Below are 17,422 nucleotides of genomic sequence, written 5' to 3' on the forward strand. Positions count from 1 at the left end.
CAGTGACTTCTAATATCCTTATCATTTACAGTAGGGGGTACATTATCCCTTATAATACATGAGTGATACTCAGAGTTCCCTGTATAACTCAGCCTGCAGCCTTGTGCCTTTATATGGTCACAGAACAACCCCTCAGTGACTTCTAATATCCTTATCATTTACAGTAGGGGGTACATTCTCTCTTATAATACATGAGTGATACTCAGAGTTCCCTGTATAACTCAGCCTGCAGCCTTGTGTCTTTATATGGTCACAGAACAACCCCTCAGTGACTTCTAATATCCTTATCATTTACAGTAGGGGGTACATTATCCCTTATAATACATGAGTGATACTCAGAGTTCCCTGTATAACTCAGCCTGCAGCCTTGTGCCTTTATATGGTCACAGAACAACCCCTCAGTGACTTCTAATATCCTTATCATTTACAGTAGGAGGTATATTATCCCTTATAATACATGAGTGATACTCAGAGTTCCCCATTTGGAGACTGTGACCCCATATCTGAGATGGCTGGTAGGTCAGTGTATAGGCGCAGGAGGAAGGATCTGGTTAGGCCCAGGGGTAAATGTGGTCGGGTGCCATGTTAGAGCTCAGTGCGCAGGAAGACACTAGTTGGGTGTAGGTGGAAGAGGAAACCTTTGTTGCAGAGCGGTGTAGGCGTAATTTACAGTTCACTTCAACCTGTAATGGCAGAGAGAAGTGTAATAAATATTCTGATGATCCAGAAAGACAAATTAAGAGAAAACCAATGATCTTTCTCACCTTAAACACAAAGAACCCAATGGGCAATTTCTCTCCTCCCTTGCTGAGTCCTACGATCCTCTTGTTCCAGAGAAATGAGAGCAACACCCTGATCCAACCTCACATTGAAGGAGAACTCTATTAGGAGGGAGTGTTCACTGGATACAGCGGCGCCATACTGGGCCCCATAGCAGAACCTTATTAGATATCACCCCAACCCTTTGGGACCTATTTTGCTAATATTTCTTGATATCTCTGCTCTACATTAAGAACATTATGAGGATTCTGATCTGTGTTCTACAAGAAGGTTGTTGACTTGCTCAGGGGTTCAGGTGATTGAGCAGGTAGATACCTGAGGATTGTGTAGGTAGGTCTCTCTATTGTTGGGGCAACCACTACTCCTGTCCTTCAGGGGATCTGCATCTGTTCTCCAGACCAACAGGGCCGACTCCTCAGTCAAGGTCTTGTGAGGACACAGGGTGAGGTCAGTAAAGTGACTGCAGAAGTCTTCCCAACTCATCCTGAACCAAGGAGAGATGAAGAGAATGAAATGGAGAAGAGAGAGAAGTGTATTGAGGAAGAACGGGTCTGTAGGCAGATGGGGGGGGTAGAGAGGACAGATATGGATATTTATAAAGACAGGGCCAAAGACAGGACCTACTCCAGAGACGGCTGGTGGACAACCATACAAACAAAAAATATAAGTCTGATGCTCAACCTGTAGACATCTCACATTAGAAAGGTTAGCCTGTGGTCCTAGAGGCAGTTGTCAAACTTCAGATCCCATCATTCCCCATCCAGCTAAAGGCTGAGAATTGTAGTTCAATAACCCTTACATTGCAAATGAAGGCATCAGTATAGCAGAAGACAATTACCCTGATAGCAGCACTAATGAGAGACGCATGGCTATGGGCTTTCAGAAGGGCTTTCAACAACTTCTTCCTCTCTTCCGCAGATGTAAAATTCTCCACCAGGAGGTTGATGGGCTCAGAGATCCCCCCGGTAAAGTCAATGGGCATTTCTGCAGTACTGCCCCCATCCAAGGCCTCATAACTGCCCTTGAGTTTGAAGGAAGGGGAAGAAGATTGGGTTGGAGGTCCTTGATGTCAAGAGAACCTGACATCAAAGACCTCCACTCATTCATTAGATGTAGACAGCACTAAATATCATACAGATACAGATTTATGTTGGTATAATCCTTACCTGGGCCCCACAAAGGTGCCCTATAGCCAGCACCCTGTAGGAGATGGTTTGAAACTGGTTTTAGTCTAGGGACTAATATTTAGATGACAGGGGCAATGTAATTAACCCACAAAAGCCAATCAGATGTTTGCATGAGGCCTAGTATCACACAGCAACCAATCAGGCTGCAGCATTTACTTGTCATCTGTTTGATTGTAACAACGTATTGGTTTCCCTAGGTTAGTAGACCTGGTGGAAAGACCATGTCCCACCATTGCTGATTTATCCATGGATTGTTACTTTACCAACTTTCCCTCACATTTGCTCTGAAGAACCAGGAAGTTGGAAAGTGAAAGTCCTTTCATTTTCATTGTTTTGTGCAAGAAATCACAGAGATGCTTCTTAATTAAAACAATATTTTCAGCTTTTGGTTTCCTGTGCTCAGCCAGGCCCCTGTATTGCTCCAATCACATGCCACTTTGCCTGTTAGTGAGGACAGGCTGACAGTTGGGTTCTAGCTGCCATACCTTCCAGTTAGTGAGGACAGAGTGGAGCAGAGACCCAGCCAAGTGCCAGCACAGAGACAATGGCAAAAAAACCCTTTGTTTCCAGCTCGCTAGGCACAGGAAGCTCTAAGTACATGCGGTAATACTAAGAATTACATACAGCACCCCCACAATGGCATGGAAATATGGTTTGGGCTTTCATATGCTGATGGAACTTTACTCACACTCTTTAGATTTATCTCTTCTCTTGTGTTTATTTCGAGCAAAACAAAATCAAAAATACATTTGGTGGTTTGATATATTCTCACGTCCAAACAAGAAAAACTGCCCAGCATGCTCAGCTAAGTGACAGCAGCCAAGTGGTTCAGCCTTTAAAATTGTCCCCATCTTGGATCTTGTTAGTCAGTGGCACTGCACATGCTCAGTGTGCTCTGGGCTGCTGCTGAGATGCTAAGCTTAGGGATCATGGAGAATTATCAAAGCATAATATTGTAAATGATAAGTTTCAGTGGGTCCCTAAGCTTGGGTAACTGTCAACAGCCCAGACCATGTACTGGGAATCAGCAGAAAAGAAGATGGGGAGCTACTGGGGCATCTTCAGGGGTTCAGACGTTCCATGCTAAATGGCTGTAAGAGTCTTGTGCTGATACAGAAGCTCAGGACAAGAGTTGAAACCTTTATAGATTAATTTCTCCTTTAATCTGTGCCCCCTATTCATCATGGGTGGTAACGCAGTAAAGAAGAGCTATCAAAGTTTAGGGGTCCCCAACCTTTTTTACCTGGGAGCCAAATTTAAATATAAAAAAGGTTGGAGAGCAACACAAGAAGCATACAAAAAGTTCCTGGGAGTGCCAAATATGGGCTGTGATTGGCTATTGGAGGCCTTTTGTGAACTCAGACTCGGACTGGGCTGATGGGACACCAGGAAAAATCACGATGGGCCCAGCCCTCATGGACCCCTGTCAGTCCAGACCCACTCCCGGGTTGTGGGGGGCCCAGAAGTTTGGAACCTGTTGGGCCCCCCAATGATCCAGTCCTACCCTTTGTGGACTTGCAGCCAGTAGGCTCTGTTTGGCAGTACAGATTGTTTTTTTGCAACTAAATTTGCCATTGAGCCAAGAATTCAAAAAACAAGCACCTGCTTTAAGGCTACTGGGAGCAACATCCAATGGGTTGAGCCACTGATTGGGGATCACTGTCTTAATTATCATTATATTTAATCCTTAAGATTTTTAGTTTTATCAGTGAGCTCTCTCAACCTAACTTTTCCACATTCTGTGAGTCCCAGACTCATTGTATATTGGTCCATGTGTATGTTCTTCAAATTCCCAGGATTCTCAAGGAAGGTTTTTGGGTAATGGAGGCGTGGCTGTGGAAATTAGGGCATGGCTAAGACAGATCAGAGTGTGCCAGGGGTGTTCAGATCTATAGTATTGGGCGCTATCAGCGTTTACTACATTTATTTCTTTTTGAAAAATCAATAGACTTTTTTGCTTATTTTAAGTATACCAACCTTGCTGCAGTAGAGCTTGCAATTTAATTTCTATACTACAGACACATGTGTGTGAAATTTGATGATGGCATCCAAGCTGAGTGCAGATGAGATTTGCGTGTTAATTGAAGTGCACATAATTTAAGACAAAAAAAAAAAAAAACAAGTATAGAATGAAATTACAGCTCATTGCTGCCCCCTGCTGTACCAATGGTGTTGGTAGTGACCTTGAGCCAAAAGCTGGCCCAGCTTAATAGCCTTGCAGAGTGGCAAATAAGTGGGGGATGAGGGGATAAAGCTGGTGCCTGAATCACAGATACTTAACACATAAAATGTTATTATTCTGGCAAAAATGTCCCAGGAATTAAACTGCAGTATCTGCCCAAAGTGGGTCAGTCCTCCTAGCGGCCAGTGCTAAACCTCCAACATCACGTTAAAGGAGACAAACACCCTTTTTTATTCAGTACATTGATTTTTTTAACCATTTGTCTTCACTATTGGGTGCAGTCAGTGGGTACTGCATATTTGTATGCTTAGTATTATTCTCTGCCCAGACAGAGGGGAAGGTGGGGGGTACATACAGAATGAGGAACCACAGATGGACCCTGCCCAGACAGAGGGGAAGGTGAGAGGTACATACAGAATGAGAAACCACAGATGGAGCCTGCCCAGACAGAGGGGAAGGTGAGGGGCACATACAGAATGAGGAACCACAGATGGACCCTGCCCAGACAGAGGGGAAGGTGAGGGATAAATACAGAATGAGGAACTACAGATGGACCCTGCCCAGACAGAGGGGAAGGTGGGGGGTACATACAGAATGAGGAACCATAGATGGAGCCTGCCCAGACAGAGGGGAAGGTGGGGGGTACATACAGAATGAGAAACCACAGATGGAGCCTGCCCAGACAGAGCGGAAGGTGAGGGGCACATACAGAATGAGAAACCACAGATGGAGCCTGCCCAGACAGAGGGGAAGATGAGGGGCACATACAGAATGAGGAACCACAGATGGACCCTGCCCAGACAGAGGGGAAGGTGAGGGATAAATACAGAATGAGGAACCACAGATGGACCCTGCCCAGACAGAGGGGAAGGTGGGGGGTACATACAGAATGAGAAACCACAGATGGACCCTGCCCAGACAGAGGGGAAGGTGAGGGGTAAATACAGAATGAGAAACCACAGATGGACCCTGCCCAGACAGAGGGGAAGGTGAGGGGTACATACAGAATGAGAAACCACAGATGGAGCCTGCCCAGACAGAGGGGAAGGTGAGGGGCACATACAGAATGAGGAACCACAGATGGACCCTGCCCAGACAGAGGGGAAGGTGAGGGATAAATACAGAATGAGGAACCACAGATGGACCCTGCCCAGACAGAGGGGAAGGTGGGGGGTACATACAGAATGAGGAACCATAGATGGAGCCTGCCCAGACAGAGGGGAAGGTGGGGGGTACATACAGAATGAGAAACCACAGATGGAGCCTGCCCAGACAGAGCGGAAGGTGAGGGGCACATACAGAATGAGAAACCACAGATGGAGCCTGCCCAGACAGAGGGGAAGGTGAGGGGCACATACAGAATGAGGAACCACAGATGGACCCTGCCCAGACAGAGGGGAAGGTGAGGGATAAATACAGAATGAGGAACCACAGATGGACCCTGCCCAGACAGAGGGGAAGGTGGGGGGTACATACAGAATGAGAAACCACAGATCGAGCCTGCCCAGACAGAGGGGAAGGTGAGAGGTACATACAGAATGAGGAACCACAGATGGACCCTGCCCAGACAGAGGGGAAGGTGAGGGGTACATACAGAATGAGAAACCACAGATGGAGCCTGCCCAGACAGAGGGGAAGGTGAGAGGTACATACAGAATGAGGAACCACAGATGGAGCCTGCTTTTGCCAGTTCCCAGACTCTGAGTCAGGTGACCCCAAACTAGTGATAGGTGAATCTGACCTGTTTCACTTTGCCAAAAATTAGCAAAACGTCAAACATTTGCTGAAATGCACTGAAGTGTATTGCCGAATGACAATTTTTTTCACCCATTACAGTTTATGTCATTTTCACAGCGAAAGATTTCGCTCATCACTACCATTTTTATTATTACCATTATTATTATGACCATTATTATTGTGACCATTATTATTATTACCATTATTATTATTACCATTATTATTATTACCATTATTATTATGACCATTATTATTGTGACCATTATTATTATTACCATTATTATTATTACCATTATTAAAGAGGCGCTTTTGCAGCCGGGTGTCAGACGTCCACTTTTCCATTTTCGTTTATAAGAATGAATTTCATACTGTGCCGAGTGCCTTTTTCAAATCCCATCAGTTCCGACTCGCTACACGTTTCCAGGTCACGATAAACCCCATTGTAATTGGAAATGTCCTTATCTCCTGCTGACAAGCTGCCCTGCGGCCTCACTCTGTATTGTGTCGTGTGATAACCAGGAGAGGGGCCGAGGGTTTTCACCCCCGATCTAATGTAAGTGTAACGCTGACGTCTCCATTAGTCACCCCCGGAATTGCTCAGGGGATCACAGAAACGTCATGTGAAACATGGACCCCGTGGGAACAATGCGACTGCGCAATGGCTGTATCTTTATTCATGTGCAACAAGAGAATCTGATGGGGTTCAGCCTGAAGGTCAGTTAGGGGGAGATTTGGGGTGAGTGCTTATTTGTACCCTGGGTACCCCTGGAACTATAGCAGGGTGACACCCCAATGTTTCTATATATCTGTAACCTTGTTATGAGCTAAGGGGGCCCAGTCTGAAGGTCAGTTTGGGGGAGATTTGGGGTGAGTGATTATTTGTACCCTGGGTACCCCTGGAACTATAGCAGGGTGACACCCCAATGTTTCTATATATCTGTAACCTTGTTATGAGCTAAGGGGGCCCAGCCTGAAGGTCAGTTAGGGGGAGATTTGGGGTGAGGGCTTATTTGTACCCTGGGTACCCCTGGAACTATAGCAGGGTGACACCCCAATGTTTCTATATATCTGTAAACTTGTTATGAGCTAAGGTGGCCCAGTCTGAAGGTCAGTTAGGGGGAGATTTGGGGTGAGTGTTTATTTGTACCCTGGGTACCCCTGGAACTATAGCAGGGTGACACCCCAATGTTTCTATATATCTGTAACCTTGTTATGAGCTAAGGGGGCCCAGTCTGAAGGCCAGTTAGGGGGGGATTTGGGGTGAGTCTTTATTTGTGCCCTGGGTACCCCTGGAATTATAGCAGGGTGACACCCCAATGTTTCTATATATCTGTAACCTTGTTATGAGCTAAGGGGGCCCAGCCTGAAGGTCAGTTAGGGGGAGATTTGGGGTGAGTGCTTATTTGTACCCTGGGTACCCCTGGAACTATAGCAGGGTGACTGTTACCCCAATGTTTCTATATATCTGTAACCTTGTTATGAGCTAAGGGGGCCCAGTCTGAAGGTCAGTTAGGGGGAGATTTGGGGTGAGTGCTTATTTGTACCCTGGGTACCCCTGGAACTATAGCAGGGTGACACCCCAATGTTTCTATATATCTGTAACCTTGTTATGAGCTAAGGGGGCCCAGCCTGAAGGTCAGTTAGGGGGAGATTTGGGGTGAGGGCTTATTTGTACCCTGGGTACCCCTGGAACTATAGCAGGGTGACACCCCAATGTTTCTATATATCTGTAACCTTGTTATGAGCTAAGGTGGCCCAGTCTGAAGGTCAGTTAGGGGGAGATTTGGGGTGAGTGTTTATTTGTACCCTGGGTACCCCTGGAACTATAGCAGGGTGACACCCCAATGTTTCTATATATCTGTAACCTTGTTATGAGCTAAGGGGGCCCAGTCTGAAGGCCAGTTAGGGGGGGATTTGGGGTGAGTCTTTATTTGTGCCCTGGGTACCCCTGGAATTATAGCAGGGTGACACCCCAATGTTTCTATATATCTGTAACCTTGTTATGAGCTAAGGGGGCCCAGCCTGAAGGTCAGTTAGGGGGAGATTTGGGGTGAGTGCTTATTTGTACCCTGGGTACCCCTGGAACTATAGCAGGGTGACTGTTACCCCAATGTTTCTATATATCTGTAACCTTGTTATGAGCTAAGGGGGCCCAGTCTGAAGGTCAGTTAGGGGGAGATTTGGGGTGAGTGCTTATTTGTACCCTGGGTACCCCTGGAACTATAGCAGGGTGACACCCCAATGTTTCTATATATCTGTAACCTTGTTATGAGCTAAGGGGGCCCAGTCTGAAGGTCAGTTAGGGGGAGATTTGGGGTGAGTGCTTATTTGTACCCTGTGTACCCCTGGAACTATAGCAGGGGGAAATGTAGATATGTTACCTGGGAAGAATCTCAACATCACCCAAGATGGCTCCTTTAGTTTTATGCCATTACTGACAGGATCCTGATTGGTGGATCATACAGTATATAAATACATAATTAAACCTTACACTCGTCATTTAATTTTTCTGGCCAAAACCAAACCTTTCAGTAAGTCAAGTGGTCTAACATGATGCCCAGAGTCCACTCTCTGCTAGATTACCCAGTAGGCTATTCAAAAAAATGACGATATATCTGTACACAACATAAACAGGTTGTAATGCAGGGAAATTTCAGTACAAATGCAGGACTGCGGGTTGATCTTTCAAAATCTGGACGGCCTCGTTTAAAACAGGACAGTTGGGAGGTATGCTCTAGACATTTTTGGTGGCCGGCAGATTTTGGCCCCAAAATTGTATGAAATTGAGGAAAGTCACAGTAAAATGCGAGAATGCTTAAGGGACGGGAAACTGGGCTACAGAGCCAGAAATCAGGTAACTCAAGACTTCTACACAAGTCAGTCCCATTGCATGCTGGGTATTGTATTCTTACGTTAAACTTGGCAGTCGACAAATGGTTAAACAAAAACTACATTACCCAACATGCATTGGGAGACACAGGCTTGGCACATTAGGGCAAAAAAAAAACTTTGGATGGTTTCCAAAGCGCAAACCAGCCCAAAAACTAAAACCCGTCTGTGCTTTAAATTAGTAGCCCATAGCTACGGTTGCCACCTTTTCTGGGAAAAAAAATACCGGCCTTCAGATATAATTAACTTTTTTCCCTTTTCATAACAGTGGGATCAACCATCATTTTAACAGGCCAGGCCGGTTAAAACCCTATTTGCCACCCGACCGGTATTTTACTGGCCTGGCCGGTAAAAATGTTGGTTGATGCCAATGTTATTTATAGGGAAAACCCATAAACTATAGGAAGGCTGGTATTCTTTTTCCAGAAAAGGTGGCGACCCTACCCACAGCCCATGATTAAGTGTCCTTGCGGGTATGAAACGTGCGGGGCGGATGGAGATCTAGGGGTAAGCAGAGTAGGCACGTGCCTAGGGCACAAAGCTGGGGGGGGGCACCAGGCACGTACCTGCTCTGTCGCCTACCCCGTCTCTCCCCGACTGCCACTGGTATCTTTCGCATAAATGCGCTTCTGCGCATGCGCACACCTCATTTTGTGCCAAGTTTTGCGCATGACCAGTTGAGCGCGCACTGAGCCGGCGCCATGGCCGGGTTGGCCCGGCTCTGGTGGAGATGCAAGTATACATTTTTTGACTTTGACTAATAAATTGATTTTTTAACTAAAAATATTTTGGTCCTGTGGATCCGTTTGAGTGTCGGACAGTCCTGCTCTTTTTGTCGTATATCCTTTAAATTTGTAGCCTGATTTGTCTGGAACACCTCCAACCTGGCTCAGGGCTGCTGGGAGGGATTACCACCCCCACATGCCCATGACTTCGGCTGCACTGCTGGTTCTGACTCCCAAGAGAATTTAGCAAGGGAAAACTTTTTTTTTTAACAGAGGAGCCCACTGTTTCAGGAGTCAGACACCAGTAAGTGATTAACACTTTACAGGGGGGAAGCTAAAGTTCTAGGGGTGCATTTAAAGGACTGTTGCCCGTATCCCCCAGTTCAGCCCTTCCCTCGTGGCTCCCAGACCTTTCAGCACCAGCCCAGTCAGAAACTCTTCAGAACACAATAACCCACTCCAGTCCCACCCCAGCTCCCTCTTTTCACAATGTCTCCAGGCTACTTCCGGTTGGCAGGTAAACTTCCGGCCCCGCGCTCTGAGCTCACAGGTCCTGGCAGGGAAATGGACATTTTTTCCATCTTAAATGACGGATTTCCATGGGGTGGTGAGTAAGACGAGACACTTCACTTTGTCATTACATTCCTCTTAGGACTTGAGGTGGAACGCAACTTCCTGGTTAAATGGAACGCAAGAGTAGACAACGCGCAAGCGTACGGAAGGCGGTGAGGACGCGTGCAGGTCTGTACCAATCAGATTGTCTGGGGGCGTGAGCTTGCCGTCCAGTCGCAATTCAGCGGTGTTACGTGATCAGCAGTATGGCTTCCCTCCAGGCAAATGCAACTATTTCTTTGCAGGTCAGTTAAACATCCCTATGTAGGACTTTTTTAGGGAAGCCTTTAAAAATGCATTTGCCCTGGGACACCACCACTACTTAGGGGTCCCCTTGGTGGGACTTTATTAAAAATGCCAAATTACCCAGCAGCCCCCTTTCCAGTTTTGATGTTTGTTCTGGCCAGGCTGGAAGGAGAATATTCCTACAGAAAGAATGGGGAATGCTTGCTGTGAGATAAGGTTTGTGTAAATTCTGTACAGTATTAAAGGAATTGTGCACCTCTAGATTAACTTTTAGTATTTTTTTAGTATCAAGAGAGGTTTTCATTATTTGTGGCTTTTGATTTATTTAGCTTTTTATTCAGCAGCTCTCCAGTAATTTCAACACTCTGGTTTGTAGAGTCCAAATTTCCCTAGCAACCATGCACTGATTTGAATTAGAGACTGGAATAGGAATAGGAGAGGCCTGAATAGAAAGAGGAGGAATAAAAAGTAGCAATAACAATACATTTGTAGCCTTACAGAGCATTTGTTTTTTAGATGGGGTCAGTGACCCCCATTTGAAAGTTAGAAAGAGTAAGAAGAAGAAGGGAAATAATTCAAAAACTATGAAAAAGAGAATCAGCCATTCTATAATATACTAAAAGCGAACTTAAAAGTGAACCGCCCCTTTAATATAGTAACATAGTAAGTTAGGTTGAAAAAAGACACACGTCCATCAAGTGCAACCTTTTAACTGCCAGTTGATCCAGAGGAAGGCAAAAACCCATCTGAAGCCTCTCCAATTTGCCTCAGAGGGGGAAAAATTCCTTCCTGACTCCAAAATGGCAATGGGACCAGTCCCTGGATCAACTTGTACTATGAGCTCTCTCCCATATCCCTGTATTCCCTCACTTGCTAAACACCATCCAACCCCTTCTTATACCTATCTAATGTATCAGCCTGTACCACTGATTCACTTCCCAGCTCTCCCTGTAACACCCCTTTCCCTCCTCTAATCTCATTGGCTCCCTCCTGTCTGCTGGGAGGAGCTACTGGTGAATAAAGCATCCGACCCTTCCTTGTACCTATCTAATGTATCAGCCTGTACCCCTGATTCACTTCCCAGCTCTCCCTGTAACACCCCTTTCCCTCCTCTAATCTCATTGGCTCCCTCCTGTCTGCTGGGAGGAGCTACTGGTGAATAAAGCATCCGACCCTTCCTTATACCTATCTAATGTATCAGCCTCTTTGACTAGTAAAGCAAAGCCCTGGATAGGGAATTTACTAGTCACACATAATATTTGCTGACTCTGTGTCTTTCCCCCATTACAGTACCAAACTGCACCCCTGGAGTCCAGTCATATTCCTGGTTCCCCGCACTCGGTCCATGTTCTTCTGGAGGGTTATTCCAAAGATGTGGGAGGGGACATGTTCCAGGCAGACGGCTCGGTCACCCTCATACAGGGACCTCTGACTGTGCTGGTTGACACTGCAGGGCCGTGGTCCCGCGATTCCCTTCTTCAGTCTCTTCAGAATCAGGGTGTAGCTCCTGCTGACGTCACCCATGTGATCTGCACCCACGGACACTCTGACCATGTGGGAAACCTTAACCTTTTCTCTCACGCAGAGATCCTGGTGTCCTATGATCTGTGGCGCAACGGTTACTATGTGGCTCACGACTTCCGTGCTGGAGTCCCTTACGTGTTGCCTGGAGGAGAGGGACTGGAAGTGGTGGCTACTCCTGGTCACACGGGAAGTGATATCTCGCTCCTTGTGCCTGGCACCTCTCTAGGGACCGTTGTAGTGGCCGGAGACCTCTTTGAGCGGGAAGGAGATGGAGATAGTTGGCGGCCATTAAGTGAAGATCCAGAGAGGCAGGAGGACAGCAGAGCAGCCATACTAAAGGTGGCAGATGTGATAATACCTGGGCATGGGCCACCATTTAGGGTCATAAAGCATGGGCAACTTGCTCAACAAGAGACAAAGAATAACTAAGGAGCGAGAAAATGCTGTGCCCGGCAAGGTCTGCCTACTGCCTATTCTCATAGTAGGACTGTAATAAAGACTATCCATACAGAAAAATTCCTGCCACGGCAAATGTGTGATTATAAGTGGTTAGATCTTTCTGCCCAGTTACTCCAAGCTTGCTGCTCCCAAAAGCTGGTACAGTGGTCATTGAGGTAAAGGGTCTGACAATCAGCAGGAGTTACAGAGGTTCCTGGGCTGCTTTAGGGACTATATCAATGGACCAACGACACCCAGTCTGCTACAGTGAGGATATTAAATAACGTGTACTGGCACCAAGGCTGCTACACTGAGTGTACATGTAGTAATCTAAGGGCTTTCCTGATTAAATGATAAGTAAACCTTTAAAATAAGTGAATGTAAAATTTTCTGACCACCAAGTAGACAAGGAAATTGTCAGGGGAAAGAAAGAGGCTGCTCTGAAGTTCTTCTGCTTAGGAAAGATGTGAGAAAGGTTTCTAATTCTTTTCCTAAGCAGAAGAACATCAGCCTCTTTCTTTCTCCTGACAACTTCCTTGACTACTTGCTGGTCAGACTGGTGGGAAACTGACCAGCAGGTGGCGCTGTTGTAACAAAATTCATTCATATTAACAGTACATGTATCCCTTAATATCTTGGAATAAAAACAAAATAAATGGATGTAAATTACAAAAATGCTTAGAATAGCCCCCTCGTCAATTACACATTAATTTATTTTAAAGGTTTACTTATCCTTTAAATGAATCATATTGATTTCTTGTTTACTTAGGTAAGAATTCATACATCCCACCCTAACTGCAGTTAACTTCCCTGGGCACTAGTGTGGCTCCATCCCAGGGGTTTCCCTTTGCTGTTGCACTCACTGTCACACACTCACTGTCACACACTCACTGTCACACACTCACTGTCACACTCATAGTCACAAACAGATGTGCCCAGGTGGGGGGGGGGAAGTACCTGGATATGGGTGAGAACTGCAGCCAGCAAACTTTGTGTGTGTGTCCCACAGTGATAGGATTCCCTCTGAGCCGTATGTTTCGCTGCCCCTGGCTCAGAGCCATTTAGGGGCTGGAGAGAAAAAAGCACAAAAAAACTGAAGGCACATTGACCCCCCGACACAAAGTATTTGGCTGCCACTGTGTGTTACCAGTGTGACTGAGCAGCAGATCAATAGATGAAACTTTGACGGCTTTAGGAAAGAATGTTGTGTAACAGTTGTGATGTCACTTACACGGAACTAGTGATAAATCTTTCCATATTCTGCCTGATGTAAAGTCATTCTGCTGATCTGTAAAGAGATACAGTATCATCAAGCCATAAACATTTAGTGACTAAATACTTGTTGTCTTCCTTCTCATGAGGCTCAGTGTTGTGTTTAGAGGATTTCCAAACAACTTCATTAACCAATTATATTCTTTTTCATTGTAAAACTAGCGTGGCAGCAATTGCAGCAGTGTTACTGTGGGATAGCAGGTATAGTAGGGAGAGATGTGTCTATAGTAACAGTGGATAATAGTCTCTGGGAAGGGAGTGTGACTGTGGGATAGCAGGTATAGTAGGGAGAGATGGTGCCTATAGTAACAGTGGGATAATAGTCTCTGGGAAGGGAGTGTGACTGTGGGATAGCAGGTATAGTAGGGAGAGATGGTGCCTATAGTAACAGTGGATAATAGTCTCTGGGAAGGGAGTGTGACTGTGGGATAGCAGGTATAGTAGGGAGAGATGGTGTCTATAGTAACAGTGGATAATAGTCTCTGGGAAGGGAGTGTGACTGTGGGATAGCAGGTATAGTAGGGAGAGATGTGTCTATAGTAACAGTGGATAATAGTCTCTGGGAAGGGAGTGTGACTGTGGGATAGCAGGTATAGTAGGGAGAGATGGTGCCTATAGTAACAGTGGGATAATAGTCTCTGGGAAGGGAGTGTGACTGTGGGATAGCAGGTATAGTAGGGAGAGATGGTGCCTATAGTAACAGTGGATAATAGTCTCTGGGAAGGGAGTGTGACTGTGGGATAGCAGGTATAGTAGGGAGAGATGGTGTCTATAGTAACAGTGGATAATAGTCTCTGGGAAGGGAGTGTGACTGTGGGATAGCAGGTATAGTAGGGAGAGATGGTGTCTATAGTAACAGTGGGATAATAGTCTCTGGGAAGGGAGTGTGACTGTGGGATAGCAGGTATAGTAGGGAGAGATGGTGTCTATAGTAACAGTGGGATAATAGTCTCTGGGAAGGGAGTGTGACTGTGGGATAGCAGGTATAGTAGGGAGAGATGGTGTCTATAGTAACAGTGGATAATAGTCTCTGGGAAGGGAGTGTGACTGTGGGATAGCAGGTATAGTAGGGAGAGATGGTGCCTATAGTAACAGTGGATAATAGTCTCTGGGAAGGGAGTGTGACTGTGGGATAGCAGGTATAGTAGGGAGAGATGGTGCCTATAGTAACAGTGGATAATAGTCTCTGGGAAGGGAGTGTGACTGTGGGATAGCAGGTATAGTAGGGAGAGATGGTGTCTATAGTAACAGTGGGATAATAGTCTCTGGGAAGGGAGTGTGACTGTGGGATAGCAGGTATAGTAGGGAGAGATGGTGTCTATAGTAACAGTGGATAATAGTCTCTGGGAAGGGAGTGTGACTGTGGGATAGCAGGTATAGTAGGGAGAGATGGTGCCTATAGTAACAGTGGATAATAGTCTCTGGGAAGGGAGTGTGACTGTGGGATAGCAGGTATAGTAGGGAGAGATGGTGCCTATAGTAACAGTGGATAATAGTCTCTGGGAAGGGAGTGTGACTGTGGGATAGCAGGTATAGTAGGGAGAGATGGTACCTATAGTAACAGTGGATAATAGTCTCTGGGAAGGGAGTGTGACTGTGGGATAGCAGGTATAGTAGGGAGAGATGGTGTCTATAGTAACAGTGGATAATAGTCTCTGGGAAGGGAGTGTGACTGTGGGATAGCAGGTATAGTAGGGAGAGATGGTGTCTATAGTAACAGTGGATAATAGTCTCTGGGAAGGGAGTGTGACTGTGGGATAGCAGGTATAGTAGGGAGAGATGGTGCCTATAGTAACAGTGGATAATAGTCTCTGGGAAGGGAGTGTGACTGTGGGATAGCAGGTATAGTAGGGAGAGATGGTGCCTATAGTAACAGTGGATAATAGTCTCTGGGAAGGGAGTGTGACTGTGGGATAGCAGGTATAGTAGGGAGAGATGGTACCTATAGTAACAGTGGATAATAGTCTCTGGGAAGGGAGTGTGACTGTGGGATAGCAGGTATAGTAGGGAGAGATGGTGTCTATAGTAACAGTGGATAATAGTCTCTGGGAAGGGAGTGTGACTGTGGGATAGCAGGTATAGTAGGGAGAGATGGTGCCTATAGTAACAGTGGATAATAGTCTCTGGGAAGGGAGTGTGACTGTGGGATAGCAGGTATAGTAGGGAGAGATGGTGCCTATAGTAACAGTGGATAATAGTCTCTGGGAAGGGAGTGTGACTGTGGGATAGCAGGTATAGTAGGGAGAGATGGTACCTATAGTAACAGTGGATAATAGTCTCTGGGAAGGGAGTGTGACTGTGGGATAGCAGGTATAGTAGGGAGAGATGGTGTCTATAGTAACAGTGGATAATAGTCTCTGGGAAGGGAGTGTGACTGTGGGATAGCAGGTATAGTAGGGAGAGATGGTGTCTATAGTAACAGTGGATAATAGTCTCTGGGAAGGGAGTGTGACTGTGGGATAGCAGGTATAGTAGGGAGAGATGGTGCCTATAGTAACAGTGGATAATAGTCTCTGGGAAGGGAGTGTGACTGTGGGATAGCAGGTATAGTAGGGAGAGATGGTGCCTATAATAACAGTAGATAATAGTCTCTGGGAAGGGAGTGTGACTGTGGGATAGCAGGTATAGTAGGGAGAGATGGTGTCTATAGTAACAGTGGATAATTGTCTCTGGGAAGGGAGTGTGACTGTGGGATAGCAGGTATAGTAGGGAGAGATGGTGCCTGTAGTAACAGTGTTAGTCAGCACTGTATTGTGAGAGTGGTGGGAGGAGGCATCTAGGTTAGTGATGTTTGGGCTGACTCAAAACACATGAGACCCGGATGGGTTAGGGCGGCTCCTGCACAAAATCTTCGGGTTACGGGTGGGTCCAGGTTGAGATATTCTCTTGCTCTCTATTCCCCCGCCTGTAACCTGGCACTGCCGGCTTCCGGTGCCTAAATTAATAGACTGGCGCAAGCCCCCACTCTGCCCCTTTTGTGATGGGTCGGGTGTCCCACCACTCACCCCTTAAACACAGCATTTGCCCCAGGACAGCTAAATGGCCTTTGAAATGTTGTTGATGTTGCGTGTGAGTAAAGACAAGATTTCCTCTGTGTGACTTGCTGCACCCATTTTCCACATCACACACGTCACACACGTCACACACATCACACACAATGTCTCCGGGGCCTGAACACAATGTTATAGGTGTCGGTGCAACACTGAAAGGGGGCCGAGGAAGTAACATCTCGAGGCAGGTATTAATTCTGGGGTGCCCTGTCCCCATTATATAAAAGTGCATTTGTCAGGCAGGCGGTTGCATTGTGCAGTTATTAAGCTGCATGTACTGACGCCAGTAAATTTGCGTGGCAGTTGCATGGGCACAACTCTGCACAGAAGTTGCTGGATTTAGAAAAACACCAGAAATCACATACACGTCTATTTTATTATGATGATGCAGCACCGATCCCAGGGGTGCAGAAGGTTCAAATGTCTGAGGGTGGAATCGTTCCACGTTCTGATTGGATGCTGCACTGACACTCCCCATTTATTATTAGCTTTTTTATAACAATTGTTCCTCCTTATCTGCAGCTTCTGGTGGAGATAACCCGTAACAGGTGTAATCAATGCAAATAGGAGTTACGGTATTTAAAAGGGCGGTTCGCCTTCGAATTAACTTTTAATGTGTTTAAGGGCTCTTACAGACGAGCGTTTGAAGCTGCGCTCTCCTGCGTTCCGTTTTTATGCGTTCAGCCACAGGGGAGCGCAGGAGTAGACGCATTCAGTTTTTTTCAATGGGGCTGTACTCACACAGGCGCGTGTAGGCACCGAACGCAGGAAAAATGCAGC

The 17,422-nt window shown here is 46.2% G+C and overlaps 1 protein-coding gene across 1 annotated transcript; it reads left to right on the forward strand.

Moving 5' to 3' along the window:
* Nucleotides 1-6,494: 6,494 nt before the first annotated feature.
* Nucleotides 6,495-12,398, forward strand: LOC108703514 (metallo-beta-lactamase domain-containing protein 1-like). The gene is made up of 3 exons (XM_041588940.1): nucleotides 6,495-6,600; nucleotides 10,153-10,357; nucleotides 11,649-12,398. The coding sequence occupies exons 2-3, from the start codon at nucleotides 10,319-10,321 to the stop codon at nucleotides 12,309-12,311; spliced, it is 702 nt and encodes a 233-aa protein (XP_041444874.1). The 5' UTR covers nucleotides 6,495-6,600; nucleotides 10,153-10,318; the 3' UTR covers nucleotides 12,312-12,398.
* Nucleotides 12,399-17,422: the final 5,024 nt, after the last annotated feature.

The sequence above is a fragment of the Xenopus laevis genome, chromosome 3S (assembly GCF_017654675.1).
Source record: "Xenopus laevis strain J_2021 chromosome 3S, Xenopus_laevis_v10.1, whole genome shotgun sequence".
Lineage (NCBI taxonomy): Eukaryota > Metazoa > Chordata > Amphibia > Anura > Pipidae > Xenopus > Xenopus laevis.

What these genes read in the sequence shown, in the direction of transcription:
- LOC108703514 (XM_041588940.1), top strand. Translation starts at nt 10,319, where the DNA reads ATGGCTTCCCTCCAGGCAAATGCAACTATTTCTTTGCAG. An exon ending in ATGCAACTATTTCTTTGCAG is followed by an intron (nt 10,358 to 11,648) that starts GTCAGTTAAACA and finishes CCCCCATTACAG; the next exon opens with TACCAAACTGCACCCCTGGA.